The 17,485-nt window shown below is 45.6% G+C and overlaps 1 protein-coding gene across 1 annotated transcript in view; it reads left to right on the top strand.

Moving 5' to 3' along the window:
- Window positions 1-17,485, top strand: part of COL4A1 (collagen type IV alpha 1 chain) — a 470,976-nt gene that overhangs the window by 274,302 nt on the left and 179,189 nt on the right. The window contains exons 13-14 of the mRNA XM_069636741.1: window positions 10,957-11,037; window positions 15,830-15,874. Of these exons, the coding sequence (XP_069492842.1) occupies window positions 10,957-11,037; window positions 15,830-15,874 (126 nt within the window). The remainder of the gene's footprint in view (window positions 1-10,956; window positions 11,038-15,829; window positions 15,875-17,485) is intronic.

Genomic DNA, 17,485 nt, shown 5'->3' with positions numbered 1-17,485 from the left:
CTGAGTGAAGAGGCCACTGAAAGTTGGAAAGAGTTAACTATAAGATTTGCAGAATTTTGGGTGCCCCTCTAGTAAAAACAAACACGGCCAGACAGCCTGTTCTTTGGGAAACTTCCCCTTCAGTAGGGTCTACCACCACGCTTTAGCTGACTGACCCTTTCACAGAGAGGAATATCCATTGCCATAACAGTCTGGTCCTCCACAAGAACAATCCAGCACTGAAACGCTAGATCAAGAATAGCAGCAGCTACCACAGACACACGCTTCTGTCCTGTTGGGCCGCATCAGCAAGGTGAAGATGTGATTATCTAAGGCACAGCAACAAGTAGTCCACATCTGGATTAATCCCACAAGACTGGCCTCCAGAGCTGGCAACCTTACATACTGGGAACAGTACTGAAATACGACAAGTTAGGTGTTCCTAGGAGTCGGTGTAGGAACAAGTGCAACTGCTGAATGCTAACCTTGCACCCCCCCCCCCACCACCTCAAGCTTCACAGCAGGCCAACGGGGTGAAGGTGAGTGAAGGGACTACCCCGCCTGGTATCCCTCGCCCAGCATGGATCTGGGTGGGCAGATAGGTGCAGCACTGTAAAAGTGGTTTGTTTGTCATCAAGTAAGGAAGGGGATGAGGAGGTAGAGAGGTAATTAATGCATGGCCTACTTGCTCTGGTATCTCGACCATTGCATTTTTGCACCCGGGAAGGGCGGTTAGCCAATCAGATGGCTGGAATTGGGGGCGAGAACACGCAATGTACCGCACGTGTTTCGCCAGCCACCCGAGGCCCTTCTCCAGGTGACGCCATCTTGATTGTGGGAAGGCAAAATGGAACTCCTGGCTTCACTCAGGCCTGCCTAGGCTCAGGCTGCGGGCCATTATCGGCCATGCATGCCCCGCGACGTGGGGATGATCGCTATAGTACTGCCTTTTATGATGTGGACATGTAGCGCTTATTGCATTGCATTGTTTTGGATTTCTTCCACATTAAGCTTTACATGATTGGGTAAAAAATCTACAAAGGGCTGAATCCAGGAAAAAATACATGTAGTTGTTTTAACAGTTGTCTCATAGATTTCACTCTAGTTCTCTGTTTAATAGGAAAGATTGTGTGTCCATCAGAAAGTAGATTTGAATTCTTGTGGCCCTTGGGGACGCAGGTAGGAGACACCTTTAGATGTGAGCCCAAGAATGAGGTTTGCATGCCCGTAACTGCATCTGAGTAGTAGGTGCTTGTTTGTAGTGCTTGTTTGTAATGCTGTTCTTCTGCTGACTGTGTGGTATCTAAACATGTAGCAACAAGGCGTTGCTTAACAGCTGTTTTGTCTTCTTTGCAGTCGCATGCATTGTGGTTTGGCAACATGCCTTTTTTTGTTTTGTGTTCATTGGTTTGTGCTGTGTTTTCATTTTGTGTCGCCGATTTGCTGTGCACTGAATTATAGAGATTTAAATTGTTTTTTTTGCAGTTGAAGCTTTAAATTCGTGGTGTGACAGGAAAAATTAAGTACAATTTCTTGGAACCGGCAATACATGTATATGTTCTGTTTTTTACATTTTTTTATTACTTGTTATTGTTGAATTTGATTCTGGTTCATGTTACAGTGCTGTGGCGAGTCACTGGTGACACTCTCTCTTTCTGGGAGCATCTGGCTCTTGCTTTTTGCCTCTGGTATGGCCCACCTCGAGTTGACCCTGTATATACTGCACACAGTGGTCGAAGTGGGTGGGAGCGATTGAGAGCTCTATTTTTATTTTTTTAAGTTTTACTGTTCCTATACTTTTTATTTAAAAGAAGAAACCGGTCCGGAATGGTAACGTTTTAAAACAAAGGTCTAGGAAGACGATGCAAAGTGTAGTTCAGTGCACAGCACTGAACATTCCCTTAAAAAGCAGGTGTGTTTATTTGGGGTTTTGGATTGCGTGTGGGAGGGGGTGTGGCAATGGGGTTTGTGGAGAGCGGGGGCAGACCACTGACTGCAGAACTATTCCAGGTAGATAGTTCACAGGTTAACCGCCCGCCTCTTTCATCAGGCTGGCAGGGCTTACTTACCCATACATTCTTAACAAGTTATTACGATTGAGTTCTGTTAAATGGGGTAAAAACTAGAGTCCTTAGAATGGAGGGCAGCACAACATGAAGTGCTATATAAAACCCGGAGCTGGCCCTTAACAATGCAGCAATCGCTTAGTCGGAAATGTGGTTATGCACAGCACATGAGCACAGGGTAGTAATCATTCAGAAAAGTCAAAGATTCAGACACCAGCATTCATTCCTATTTAGTACTTACTTTACTTCACTTTAATAATTTGAACCGTGCAAACCATGGACCCGTAGGCATAAGGGCGCCACAACAACAAATAAAAAAGTACAGCCGAAAGGCCGGTCACATCCGGGCGCAAAACAAATAATTCAGAGGACGGGCGGGTTCAGTTAAACAGGAGAGTTTTTAGTTTCTTCCTAAAAAGTTCAGTAGACCTTAAGCCCCTGAGTTCTAGAGGAAGCCTGTTCCAAGCTCTAGGAGCAGCATTCTGAAAAGCTCCATTTGTGGCGTTGATGGTGTTATATCTGGGCAAGGCCAGCTGATCAGTGTTATTGGCTCTAAGGGATCTCACATGTGTTTTTTCTTTGAGTGGGTCCTGTAAGTAGGAGGGCATCTTGCCCAGTCAGCATTTGTGGGTGATTAACAGCAGGCGATATAGTAATCTTGATTCGACCGGGAGCCAGTGCAGGCGGTGTCTCGCCTCAGAAATATGGTCTCTCCAGGCAGTGCCAGTAACCACTCGAACTGCGCTATTCTGTATTACCTGTAGTCGATTACAGTCGCCCTTATTGATGCTGTGATGAAGACTACAGCAGTAATCCATTTTAGCACCCACTATAGCCCTTGCAATGGTCTCAGCATTGGCATTTAGCTAGAATTAAGGCTCATGGTGGGTTTTATGGCATGTATTTTTCAATATTTCTGTTTGTATTTTCCAACCTTATTTTATGGTGATTTTTCCTGCATTTTTACACATTTATTTTTTACTCTGTACAATAAATAAGATGCAACTAACATTTTTCCCTATACATTGCCTCAGACAGCTCGGATCTTAATTAATTATTTTAATTGATTGATTTATTGTATTTATATAGCGCCTATCGCCTAAGCGTTTCACATACAAACAACGGGTGCAAAATGGGAGAATGAATTCAAAGAATCACAAGGAAAGGAGGTGATCTTTGAGTTTAAATTTAAAGAGTGGGAAACTGGACAGCGATCTGAGTGTCAGAGGGAGAGCATTCCAGTGCATAGGAGCAAAAAGGGAGAACGAACGGAAGTGAGAAGGAGCAACAAGGAGGAGTAGAGATTGTGAGTGAAAAGAATGCGGTGGAGAGTAGAAAGAAATAAGACTAGAGAGATAGGGAGGAGCAAAAACATAAAGGCATTTAAAGACGAGACATAGAACGTTGAAGAGGAGTCGGCCACCAAAAGATAACCAATGAAGATGGTTCAGAGCAATGGAGATAGGAGAGAAAGAACAGGGAATATGAATATAAGAGGAGTCGATGGAACAAAGAGGAGTGAGTCTATAGGCAGGGAGAGCCAAGAGTAGACAGGGACTGTAAAAAAGACGAGAAAAGACTAAAGAGGTTATAAGAAGCTTAGAAGCATGGAAAGTAAGTGGCAAGCCTTCCGAATATTAAAGAGTTCAAAACGACAGGAACGTGACATTAATGATATGTGAGTGGAGAAGGACAGTGCAGGGTCGAAGTGGACACCTAATTTTTCAGGCAGACGTAGCAAGAAGGAGGGAAGTACGTAGAAAGGAAATAGAGGTGGTTTAAGCAGGGAGGAGCAGTAGAACCAGGACATAAAAGCACCTTAGTTTAGAAGGATTAAGTTGTAAAATATGTGAGGACATCCAAGATTGAATAGAAAGAAGACGGGCCGAGAGAGATGAGTCCGAGAAGGAGGAAAAAGAGCGAAAGATTTGAGTGTCATCTGAGTACAAACGGTAAGAAAAACCACATGCAGAGATGATAGCCCCAAGAGGAGAGGTGTATAGAGAAAAAAGCAGTGGACCGATCACCGAATCTTGGGGTACACCATGAGAAAGAGGGAAAGTAGAAGCGTAATGGCTGGACAAAGAAACAGAAAAGGTGTGGTCAGTAAAATAGGACTTAAACTAGCCCAGAACAAAGTTCTGAAAACCAAGACTAGAAAGAGCGGATAGACAAATAGAGTGTTTGAATCTATCAGAGGTGGCCGACAAGTCAAGGAGAACAAGAAGAGAAGACATCTTCTGATAGCATGAAGAAAGAAGAGATTTGGTTACAGCCAGGAGTTCCATCCTCATCATACCCCGTTGCTTGCACTTCTGGAGCTACCATGTCTTCTTTCATTTACTTTCTGATTATGACACTGCTTCTTGTCTTGCTCGTTCCCACCCCAATGCTGCCCCAGGCAACTCCCTTCCTTCATCATTGTCCCCTACTGTGTATCCTTCCCTCTTGCACTTTCTCAGCTCTCTTTTCAATATTTCACTCTCCTCGTTTACCTTTCCTTCCTTTTTCAAACATGGCTCCATTCTTCCTATCCTTTTGAAACCCTCGCTTGACTCCTCTCTCTGTTTTAACTTTTGTCCTATTTCACTCCTACCTTTTTTCTCTAAGCTACTGCAGTGCATTGTGTACCCTCAAGTTTCTTCTTTTGTTAATCTACGCTCACTCCTTCCATCCTTCCTCCATATCTGCCCATTCTTGCAGCTAAATCGCACTTTGTCTTCTGCCGCTGAGAAACCAGAATTGTATGAAGAACAGCACACTAGTCATTTACAATCTCCTATATCGGCCAGGAGCCAACTGAACCTTTTGACCCTTATGCTATCGTCTCTAGCAGGATACGATACATCCTTCATCTATATGTACAATACCTAGCTCGCAGTTTTAAGACTTCTAACATCTCAGATTTAAGTTAATCTTTCCCTCCTTATTCCTTTCCCTACTTCCTACCATCTCATGTCTCCCAAGCATTAATCTGTACATGACCAACTCTTGGCACCAACACATCTGTCAGCTGGCTTGCCAAATCTAGATCTCTCCCTGACACAGGGGGTGTCCCTTACATGATTAATCTGGTGAAAGCCTCCATACTTTAAGTGTCTGTTTGCGCACCTCTCAAGTCCATCACGCAACCACACATTAACTACCTCTAGTACCATGCCTCAACTGGTATAGACATTTCCATCACAGTAAATCGTTCTCCTAAATGGAGGTTTGCATTCCTGGTACTTTCTCACATGCTTACCTAACAAAGAAATCTACAGTTAAGAAATATGCATCCCAGCCTTCAACTAGATTCCCTACTCCTCTTCCCAACCTGTGCTCTACCACCAAACTGCTTGTTTACTCACTAATTCTTCGTTCCCATCACATCCCTTCCTCATTTCCTATTCTTTCTTACCCTCAAACTATTGTGAAGAATCCTTTGGATCCCTCACTGAAACCCTGCCTAAGGTCTCTTCCCAGGTGGCCAGGGAAAGGCAGACACTTTCTAATCCTGACCTTGGGGTGTGTACTGCGGGAGGATCACCTGGGAGAAGACAAGGCCCAGGCTGGTGAGGAGATCCCGTGGGATGATACACAGTATGTGTCCTTTGAAAGGGAAGTGTCTTCCTCTGTAACTACAAATCCTAATGATTTGTCCTAAATAACGTTAAGGGAACTAAATCTACCCTTAAAAATCAGAAGTTATTTAAGAAAACAAACTTTGTTGTTGGGGACTTCGAGTCCCATGACACCCACAAGTACTGGGACGAGGAAGAGGGCTGAAGATGCATGCAGTAGCAGTAGTCAGGCAATTGAGCCTAATAGCCCACACCTGAAGGAACCCGGGAGGCGTAAAAGGCTTCCTCAGGTGCCGGCAAGTAGCCGGAGCTAGAAGTGGGAGAACCAGAGGGACGAGGGACGTGGATACAGCAGATTTCACCTGCTTGTTCTGAGAAGGTCTTGTTCCCACAACTCTGAAGAGAATGTATCGGAGACCAAGGTGAGGAGCTGTTGTCAAGCGTGGGGCTCAGGAGCATGAGGGGCTCCTTAACCGTGTGGCCGGACCAGAGACAACTTTAGCAAGGAAAGGTGTAGGTCCCCGTGAAGTTGGAATCAGTAGATGTGGCAAAAGTTGTGGCAGTTATGCGACCCACAGAACAAGGATTACAGAAGCTGGTTAGTGATACCTGGCATTCTGTCTCTTTGCGCTAGCACTGCCGACTACAGTATCCAGTTTCCTATTCACTAGTGTATAGTAAGAAGCGAGCTGAAGTTGTTCGTCGAAGGTTTAATATGCCAGCATTTGAAACGTAGCACTGGCATGTATTGGATCATTCCTTTTTAGTCATGTGAAGAGTAAACGCTGCTAAAACCCATTATTAAATGCTTAAAGACTGTAAAGCTTATGAAGAAGTGATCACGTGTCACTTATTAAGAATAGCGAACATTGCGAAGGCCATTGCTGAATAACGAACATTGATAAAACCATTGTTGAAGTCTTTAATCTTTGAAAACGACATCAAGAAGTGGTTGCATGTGCCTAATTGCGATTTCCAAAGGAAGACTGAACTCTATCCTTTACTAACATACAGGAATACATTTTCTATCTAAAATTGAAGAGAAAAGCAAGCATTGCCCAAGCCAAGAGTCTCCCTATATTGAAAGTGAAAACAACCGTTCTCAGAGCCAAAAAGCAATCTAACCATCTTTGTAAACACAATAACAGTTCAACCTTGCCTACGATATAATTGTGCAAACATTACCTAAAGCCAAGAGAGTGGCTCCGAGGCTTTAGGGTAATTGTTGGGACTAATAGTTGGCAGAACGATGAAGGCAAAGTTGGGGAAGTAAAACTGGCTGCTTGTAAAGTTTATTTTGAAGTTCACCATGACCACCTGTCTGGCTTCAGAGCTGCCAGAAGCACAGAAACTGCTCTCCTGAACATCCGTGAAGATCTGCTCTCAAACCTTGAGTCTAACATTCCCTCTGTCCTTATCCTACTCGATCTCTCTTCTGCCTTCGACACGGTCAACCATACCATCCTGCTCAACCGTCTCTGTGATAACCTGGGTATCACTGATCAGGCTCTGGCATGGCTGACCTCTTTGCTCTCTGATCGACCCTCCCAGGTCCAACTTGGGTCCTTCCTATAATCTATCTTCCTCTCTACCAGTGGTGTTCCCCAGGAGTCTAACCTCTCGCCCTGGCTTTTCAACCAATACCTGGCAACTCACGCCCACTGCATTGCCATTTTCTGCTCAAATTTCCAGTGCTACGCTGATGACATTCAACTCATTTTCAGGCTGCCCTCGGCCACCTCCTCTCCCTCTCTCTTCTCTGATTGCCTAACTGCCATTCAAGATTGGTGTGCCGCCAAGGATCTTTGTCTGAATGCCCGCAAGACAGAGATCCTCCTCATTGGCACACCTTCACCATCCTTTGCCCTCACTCTCTGGCCAGCCTCCCTTGGCCCTCCTCCGACCCCCACCTGCAAGGCTAAGAACCTCGGGGTCATCTTTGACTCCACACTTTGCTTCTCCGCCCACATCTCTGATGTCTCTAAAAAGCCAAACTTCCTACTGCACCTCCTCAGAGGTACTCTGCCTTTCCTCTCCTTCGCCCAGAAGTTCATGGTCTCCTAAACTCTGGTTCTCTCTAGGTTCGACTATTGTAACAGCCTCTTTCTAAATCTACCTGCCTCTACTCTCCACCCTCTGCAACTAATCCAGAACAGGACTGCAAGCCTTGTCCTTGGCCTCAAGCCCTGGGATCATATCTCTCCAGCTCTGAAATCTGTCAATTGGCTCCCAGTGGATGCAAGGATTAAATTCAAAACCCTCTGCATTGTCCACAAGGCTTTCTTGGGCCTGGCTTAAAAATACCTTCAGCTATCCCTCCGCAAATACCTCCCCTCTCAGGCTCTTCGCTCTTCTACTTCTAACTCCCTCAGGGTCAGTTGTTTTTCAAAGAAACAAGCTGGGGTAGATCTCTGTCTTCGGCTGGGGCCTCCCTCTGGAACAGCCTCCCTGCCACTGTAAAACTTGAGCAGAACCATCTCCAGTTCTGGAAGCACCTTGAGACCTTCATCTTTGCTTCTGCCTTCGCTCCCCCTATCCTTTGCTGATCTGTTCTCTCCTGGCACCGTGCACCTGGCCATTCTCTGTCTTCCGGGCCCAGGTACCTGCTCACCCTGCCACCCTCCCGCACTGCCTGCGGGCCACCCCTTGCACTGGGGTCTGTATCCGTACCCATACAGTCCACACCCCTTTTTCTTCCTGCACTTATCAGACCTACCCTGTCTGCTGCCTTAAACCCAGCACTTGCCACTTGCTCGCTGCACTACCACTGTTTGTTGCCTTTATTATTTATTTGTTTATTATTTGGCTCTTTCTCCTTTGCTCCGCACTTTTCCACTTCTTCCCCCTTCCATGCACTTTTCCTCTCCCCCTCTCCCATGCACTTGCACGTTCTCAATGTCACTGGGTCAAGTACAATCTTTTTTTGGTTCTCCCCTGTTCCCTCCCTTGCCTTTTTGCACTTTAAAACACTTGTGTACGAGCGTGATAGAAATAAAATATGAATACCAATATCAATACCTATATTGCCAAAGACTGAAAGGAAGAGAGAAGTGGGTCATAAAGGCAAAACTAGGTTGTTATTATGGAAGACAGGCAAGAAAGGCAAAGAGGCTGCCCTTTTGAAGAGAGATATTCAGAAGAAGAGTGCCTTGCCTACTTAGGTGTTGAAGTACTTGAAAGTGAATCTTGTAAGAGCTGTCTTGATGTCCCAATTCACTGAAGCTGTGGTAGTAGTCCAAAGTACTGAATCTGTGGTAGTATATCTGGTTAGAACAAAAAAGTGGTTGTTCCTAAAGAATCCTTTAGGCACTCCCGTCCCCTGCACACTTTCTAATGTCTGAAGATCAGACCAAACATTCAAGTAGGTAATCAATAGTTCATATTAACCATTTGGTATAATTGACAATTTGATATATGAAACTCTCTTTTTCAATATTTCGGTAAAACACAATATTTTATTATACAAATAAAGAAGCCCAAAGCGTTTCGAGTCACAAACTCTTCTTCAGGGGCAATATCACAATTCATCAGATTTCTAGGGTTGGCATCGTAGTATATCTGGTTGTCAGAAGATGCAACATTGCCATAGCCTAAACAAAGTGGAGAACTATGAGGAAAAGGAGACTGTTCTCATTGCGAACTTGAGTAGAAGTAAAGTTATTGAAGTGGAAGTAGTGACACTGTGAAATCATCCTGACAAATATACCTATTGTGAGGTCTAATTCTCATTCCTGGTGTTAACCAAGAGTTGTGTTTCACTGACTGTGATAGAAGTTACAATTCTTGTGAACTGTGACAAGTCTTCTTGGATTGCTGGAAGTGGTGACAGATCATCGTAGCTGGGATTAGCATTGGTGCTGTTCTGAGGAAGTAGAAAGTCCATCTTTCACTCAGGAGAAAAGATTTGCTATTGTTGGAACTTTGGTTAACACAACTTTGCTTAGACATTGAAATATCAAGACTGTTTTATCTACAAGGATTTTCCTGTTTCTCTCTTTGTTTGAACATTGAAAAAGAATTGACTTTGAATCCTGGGGAAGGGGACCCACCCAGGATATTGAGTGGTTATCAAGAAACTGCAAATGTTGTTATGTTATTTGAATTCCAACATATTTTCTTTGTGTATTTGTTGTTTGGTGTGAGGGCCAGACATCCTGTTTTAGAGTGTTTCCTTTTAGCTTTGGCTAGACAGGGAAATCCTCATAATAAAAATTGCAGGTTTTGAACAATCATCAAATAGTTGTCCCCCTTGCATTGCTGTATGGCAGGGTCACAATGGGCCATTTATCAGACAGCTCTAGGTGCCTAAAACCACTACCTGATGATGGGTGCAGTATAAATGCTTAATACCATATCATAACATATAACAGGCAGAAGAAAGTGAGTCCCCAAACATGTGGGAGGCAGGTAAGGCTTCCGTCTGGGAAAAATAGTCTATACATCCCACTGCAGTTGTGGAATTAGGCAATGGCCCAATATGAAGAAACACAAACAACAAAATCACAATCGAAAACTTGACAATGAGGGAAAAAGCAGGTAACCTTTTGTCTCGAAAAGAAAAGCTATTCAAGAGCATGACTTGGCTTCAAACCCAACTGTTTAGGAGCACATATCATACCTTGTTTGCTGGCTTATCTAAGTTTTATGGGAACAGATATAGCCACTTTGAGAGGGGACTTTGGATGAAAGGTGTGTAGGCCTTCTTAGAGATGGGATCCATTCTTTGTGGATCATCGGGCATTGTGAAATACTGAGTTTCTGTGTGTGTGGGTGTGAACAGTGTGAAATGCTGTGTTTCCGTGTGTGCGCATACGCGTATGTGTGTCTGCTGATTTAGCAAATATATGGCCAACTTAGTATCAAAAGGAAATGTTTTAAAACAGGTGTCCAGAACGGTTGGCTCTGTAGATATTTTGGACTACGACTCCCATGAACGCTCACTATTGGCTATGCTGTTTAGAGCTGATGGGAGCTGCAGTCCAAAACATGCAGATTGCTAAATGTTGCTTTTCCTTGTTCTAAGGGATACCGCCTTTCTAAAATTCCTATGCAGTGAGGGATATGATAAATCTCACCAAAGTGATAAGATGACCCAAGGGATGCTGTTTTTTTAGAGTAAAGAAAAATAGGTCTCAGTGGTAGTTCATTCGATAGCTCTTCCCTGACAATGAAACCCTCTTTGGTGACTTTGAGGGGATTGGATATAGATCCTGAAACAGGATCCGCAAAAACACAGTTCAGAGAAAAAAAAAGGTTGCTCTTCCGTATGTGGTGGCAAAGAACAAGCAGGATCACTGCACACGGATTTTGCTTTGCATTTTAAACCGCATTCGCTTTTCTCTCTATAGGGGGAGCCAGGACCTCAAGGCGAGCCTGGGAAAGGCGGCCATCCCTCCCATGAACAGCCAAAGGGATTCATTCTTGTAAAGGTAAGAGGATGCGCGCAAAGGAAAGAATATCTGTCAATACTTAAGGGATAGAAAGTCTCTGCAGACTGCCCCATGCACACATGCATATTCAGAGTTGCACACTATGCCTGCACGTATCGGAAACAGGGAGTAGACTGCATGTGAGATATCAGAGGATTTCTCTGGTGCAGAAGACGGTGCTCTAGTCTGAAGACCCTCACTCTGACACGGGTAAGTGCCAAGCGGGCTGACCATGTATGCATGCATGTATCGGAAACAGGGAGTAGACTGCATGTGAGATATCAGAGGATTTCGCTGGTGCAGAAGACGGTGCTCTAGTCTGAAGACCCTCACTCTGACACGGGTAAGTGCCAAGCGAGCTGACCATGTATGCCTGCATGTATGTATGGGTGGGCATAAATTACATCTCAAGTATAGCTGGGAACCAATGGAGTGTGCTGCACATAGGGGGCACCCACCCAGGGGCTTACAAGCAAGGTTGCTGGGGTAGCAGAGCGGCAGGGGTGTCTAAAAGCACCAGAGGGGAAGAATTGAGGTGGGATCGAGCGATCATCAATTTGGTTTTATGCTCCTAGATTGTTAGTTTTTTTTTTCTCACTAAGGTTTTTGCAGAATATTTTCGACCGACAAAACTCATTGAATGTTTCTTTTTTGGGCCGGCTTCGCCAAACCCCCTTCTCTATAATCTAGTTCCTATTCCCCACACCCCACTACCCCTTATATCCCCTTACCCCCAAACCCATATTTTTAAATCATTTTCTTTGGTCAAAATACTCTGCGAAAAAAAGCCTGGCGATGTAACAACGTCATACCATCAATTTGTGCGATGTCCTTTGAGGAGTACCAGCTTTCATAGAATAACCCTCTTAGCCAATCCACGATGACCTTTAAAGACAACACAAAGAGAAAGATGGAGACGATAGGACTCAAAAGGGAGTCAGGAAAGAGCGGGTGGATGAAGAGATAGAAGCGGAAGGTGAGGGGTAGACCAATTAACAAGGACGAGCAATATTCAAGACGAGAGAGGACACGAGTTATATAATAAGGAGTTTAGTAGCATGGAAGGAAAGAAGAGGGAGCGCTTTTGGACTATTATATGGTTGAAAGTGGCATGGATGGCAAATATTGGAAATGTGAGGAGAAAAGGAGAGTATAGAGTCAAAATGAACACCTAGGTTATGTGCCGAGGGTGAAAAGGGGCGATGAGAAGGAGAGAGTGAGAGGGACGGTGAGGGAAAGGGGCAGGGATAGTTAATACAGGAAAAAATAGAATGTCAGGTTTTAAGGATGTCTGTGATAAAATCGCAGCGGATTTTACTGCAGTGGTAAAAAACGAAAACAACATTTTTCGTACAATGAACATTACGAATCCCTTTATCCCCTCTACCGCGCACGCCATTACCCCCTAAAATGATCCCAAACTACCCACACTTCCCTGTCTTTGCCTCCGCTCGTCAGGCTTCTCCCTGCGACCTCAGTTTCATCTCCCTATCATGGGGTGGAACTGATGCTGCAAGAACCCTTTGAGTTTCTCTTTTATTTCTTTTTTTTCTTTACTGTCCACCATGGAATGGAAAGCCGGGGACACCCCAGCAAACCCCGAGCCCACAATGTCGAACAATCGGAGAGAGGGACGACACCCCTTCAACACCCGTTCCTCTTGTTCGACATTATGGCATTTCGGTTTTTTTGTACAGCCCGAATTCAGGTTTTTTTCCAATTGGTTTCTTTCCCGGTATTTTTGGGCAATACCGTGAGTAGAAGAAAGTGGGACTGCATCTATGCGTGGATGGCCAGCAGGTGGGCAGCAAGGGCAGCATGAAGGCAATCAGAGAAAGGAAAGAAAGAGAGAAAGAGCCGGAAGTTGCCACCAGAGGATTGACATGGCAGACCAAAATAGGCAACAATGGAAGAAAGAGGAGAGGTGTTAAGTGAAAGGAGAAAGGGCCCAATAACTGATCCCTGAGGAACAACATGGGGTAAACTAAACGAGGAGGACTGCTTGCCACCCCAAGAAACAGAAAAGAAGCAGTCAGATATAGAGGAGTGTAGCCATTGCAGTACAAACTAGAAAATGCCAGGGCGGAGAGAGTAGAGAGCACGCAGTGTTGCCAGAAGCTGAAAGGTCAAATTGTCAGGCTATGGCCGAGTATTGCAATGGAAGGCTACCACCGGGGGACCCAGGAGGTTTTGCATTCGCATTTAGGGTGATGATTGTATATTGTGCTGAGAAGGGAATGTGGTGCAAAGGATTAGCCATATAAGGGAATCAGTATTCACAAACCCCAAACAGCTACCCCACATGCCATACACGTGAGTTGACAAGAGCCCTACACGTGTTTCAGCCTCACTGGTCCTCATCAGTGGTGTTTGGCTTAAGTCTTTGGGCACAGTGAGTGACAGGTCCATGTGTGGTGAAACTCAGCAAAGGACGGAAACTGATGGAAATGCGTCAAAACTGTGAATACCTTGCAATACTTGTTGATATGTTGTCCTCATTAATTGAGCACATAGGTACATTGCTGGGTTTGGCCCTCTCATTTCTGTTTCCTTTTATGGGAATTTCATGATATCTGCACTGGCGTGCTATCGTTTGTGCAGGGCTCTGCAACCTGTTGCTCTCCAGATGTGTCAGACTACAACTCTTCTCCATCCTAGCAAGCATAGTCAATGGTGAAGGATTATGGGAGTGGTAGTCTGACACATCTGGAGAGCCACAGGTTCCCAACTCATGGTTTCAAATGGCCATGGTTTTCTCTGGGAAAGACAGCGACTTCATAAGGTGTGGGGCACTTCATTCCTTGCCACCTGCCTGTTGGGGTATCTAGCAATGAGCTTGCACAGTGGATGGCTCAGCGCTCTGATGCCCACAGTATTCCAATGGGCCTTCCCCAGGGCAAAGACAATGCATAGCAACCATTCCTTCAGACACAGTAAAAAGCATGTAAGGGGCCCTTGGAGGAGCAGAGGTCATCTTGCCGCTTTGCACATTACAGGTGGTACAAATCTGCATGTTATGTACACCTCACATCTATAAGCCCTCCGTCCTCTTCAGATCCACCAGAGCACCTGGAGACCATACACATTACAGAGGTGCATGGTACAAATCACAATAACATAACATGTTTAACTGTTGATTTATTTATGCCGGTGGTAAATACTTACGTATTTGTGTGCACGGATTGCCTCTATGTTTTTTTTGCAGGGGGATCATCCTGCACTTCCTCAATGCCCCGCTTCTCCACCAGCTTTTACACTTTAGATTATCCCTCTGTATCAGGACCAATCATAAATGTGCCATTGGCATTCTACCACTGGCAAAACCAAACTGGCATTGATAATGATATTGAGATTTTATTTCTATCGTGCTCGTACACAAGTGTTTCAGAGCGCGACAAGGCAAGGGAGGGGAACGGGAGAACAAAACAACGATCTTAATAGGCCCAGTGACATTGAGAACGCGCAAGTGCATGGGAGAGGGGGAGGGGAAAAGTTCATGGAGGGGGGAGAAGTGGAAAGTGCGGAGCAAAGGAGATACAGATAAATAATAATAAATAAATAGTAAAGGCAACAAACAGTGGTAGTGCAGCCAGCAATTGGCAAGTGCTGGGTTTAAGGCAGCAGACAGGGTAGGTCTGATAAGTGCAGTAAGAAAAAGGGGGGCTGTATGGGTACAGATACAGACCCCAGTGCAAGGGGTGGCCCGGAGGCAGTGCGGGAGGGTGGCAAGTTGAACAGGTAACTGGGCTCGGAGGACAGAGGGTGGCCGGGTGCACAGTGCCAAGAGAGAACAGATCAGTAGGGGAGAGGGGGAGCGAAGGCAGAAGCAAAGAGGAAGGTTTTGAAGCATAAAGACCCGTAACAACACCCCCTCATCGGACAGGTCGGAAAAAGACCACCCTCCTCCTGTAGCAATCTCCTTTCCTCACCCTACTCCTCGTCCATCTATGCAGCAACACAAGACCCACTGGGGCTACCAAGTAGCAAATGATTGCCCTGGATGTGGAAGGACCCAGGAGGAACCGTGCTCCTGTACACATGGGGTAACATGTCCAGTGGGGATGCCATTTTGCTAGTGGCTGACCTGAACGTGAAGGGCTCAGGGACCATACTCCTGTACCCAGCGGGGTGCAATACTTACTGGGGTCTGCCATGTTGGCAACGACTGCCCTATAAGTGGAAGGGCTTAGAGACCTTGCTCATGTCCCCACTGGGGATGCCTGTTGGCATTGACTGCCCTGGATGTGGAAGGGCCCAGGAACCGTGCTCCTCTACCGATGGGGTAAAATATCCACTCGGGCTGCCATGTTGCCAATGGCTGCCCTGGATGTTAAGGGCTCAGGGACCATGCTCCTGTACCCAGTGGGGTAAATAGTTATTGGGGATGCCAAGTTGGCAACGACTGTCCTGGATGTAGAAGAGCTCAGGGACCTCTCACATGTACTCAGTGGGGCTGCCTGTTGGCATTGACTGCCCTGGATGTGGTAGGGCTCAGCGACCGCGCTCATACTCCCACTGGGGCTGCCATGTTGGCAACGACTACCCTGGATCTGAAAGAGCTCAGGGACTGTGCTCCTCTTGTTGACGGCAGCCCTTGTGAATAGGCTTTTTCTCAACCAATTTGCCTTGTATTTAATGGTTCAACCTCCCCTGAACCCCCCACCACTCTCACCTGTGTGTGGGTGTTACTCTCGTGTAATGGCTATTACCACAGCCAGAGCTTTGTTGACATACATTCCCCCTTTCTGTTCAAACTCTGAGGTTTACATTTGTTTTTTTATTTTTTCTGTAGGGTGACAAAGGTGCGATGGGTGAAAAAGGTGACAACGGGCTGCCGGTGAGTATAACTGACATGTTTTTACTAAGAAGGGAACTTATTTTTATCGTAATCAAAGCAGAGCATGTTATAACCACATTTAACATTTGAGCTTTTCAATACATTTGTTGTGAAACATAATAATACTATAAATGTATTGCAACAGCAGTTCATATTTATTTAATATTTAAATGTTAAGCAAACATAAAATTACAAAATAAAATAAAATAAATACAACATTCGCCCATAAGAGCATACATTGCTTACCCAAACCCTTCCTTGCCTATAACACATACAAACATGTTAGGATATGTAACACATGACAAAGGGCCTCATTACACGGATGGTGGAGAACCATGGCGCTGTTAGCGCCATGGTTCATGCCGGTGAAATACTGGCACCGCCTTGGTGGAAAGGGGAATTACTGCCCCATTCCAAGGTTGGCGGGGCGGGGCGGTCATTCCCCCTTCCACCATTGCCCTTCCCCATTCCTATTTTTGCCCCATTGGGCTTAATGGGAATGGGGAAGGTGCTAATTACGGTACCACAAATTGCGATACCGTAATTAGCTCCTTGGGTCCCTTTGCAGGTTGGTTTTTAACGCCTGCAAAAAGCAGGCGTTAAATCCCCCAACCCGCAAAGGGACCTCGTAGTAAGGCGGTAAGGATTTACCGGTACCGGTATTTTACCGGTACCGGTAAATCCTTACCGCCATCTGTGTAATGAGGCCCAAAGTCATGTTGGGATAGATTGGGGGATTATTTTCAAATATACTTAAACAGTTGTGTACGCCTACTAACATCAGATGATTTTTTGGTCATTTATCGGTTTTTCCTTAATCCCTTACCTATACCACTCCACTGTACTCTTGTGGCCAAATTCTCGAAACTTAGCGCAGTCGAAATCTCTTAAGGTCATTGTAGAAATGTGCAGGCCACCTTACTCTGCATATTTCAGGGGTGGCTGAACAGTAGCGCAAAGATTTGTTGTCCAGCCCCCTTGCCAACATTAGTAAGAGGACAGTTTATTACAGACTCCCAGCACCCATGTGGGTGCTGGCAGCGCATTTTACAATGACAGGCCGTTCATAGTAAAAATAAAAAGAAGCATTTCTATCCGTGTTTGAAGGATAGAAATGCAAGTGGGGGATCAGCGGGTCAGACTGCTGCTCTCCCACTTAAAACACAATGGGCCTCATTATGAGCATGACTGTCCGGGAACTACGGTACCAGTAAGCATGCCGGTACCGTTGTTCCCGGACCACCATACTACGAGCTGTGCTCGCGGGAACCTGTCAGCCTGCCAGGTCTGGCCTGCCGGGAAGAGCGACACACGTGAGCGCAGCATGTTGGATGCACCGGCACCGTCGTTGATGTTGCCGGTGCATCCGACGTCCCTATAGGGCTCAATGGGAATGGGGACTGACAGGCACAGGCGCCGGCAATACAGGAATTACCGGGTCTGGCAATGTCAGAATTATCTGGTAATTCCTCATTGACGGGTGCCGGTAAAAATGCAACTCCCATGAAAGATCCAGACCTCTAATGCATTGCGCCTTCCCCTCTGCCTAGTCCAAACAGGCGCAGCGTAAGGTCTTTCATTTTTGCTCCTATTGAAGTGCATCTCGTTTGC

The sequence above is a fragment of the Ambystoma mexicanum genome, chromosome 7p, assembly GCF_040938575.1.
Source record: "Ambystoma mexicanum isolate Mex_15411 chromosome 7p, UKY_AmexF1_1, whole genome shotgun sequence".
NCBI lineage: Eukaryota > Metazoa > Chordata > Amphibia > Caudata > Ambystomatidae > Ambystoma > Ambystoma mexicanum.
The sequence above is the reverse complement of the archived record's forward strand: the minus strand, read 5'-3'. Positions and strand labels throughout refer to the sequence as shown.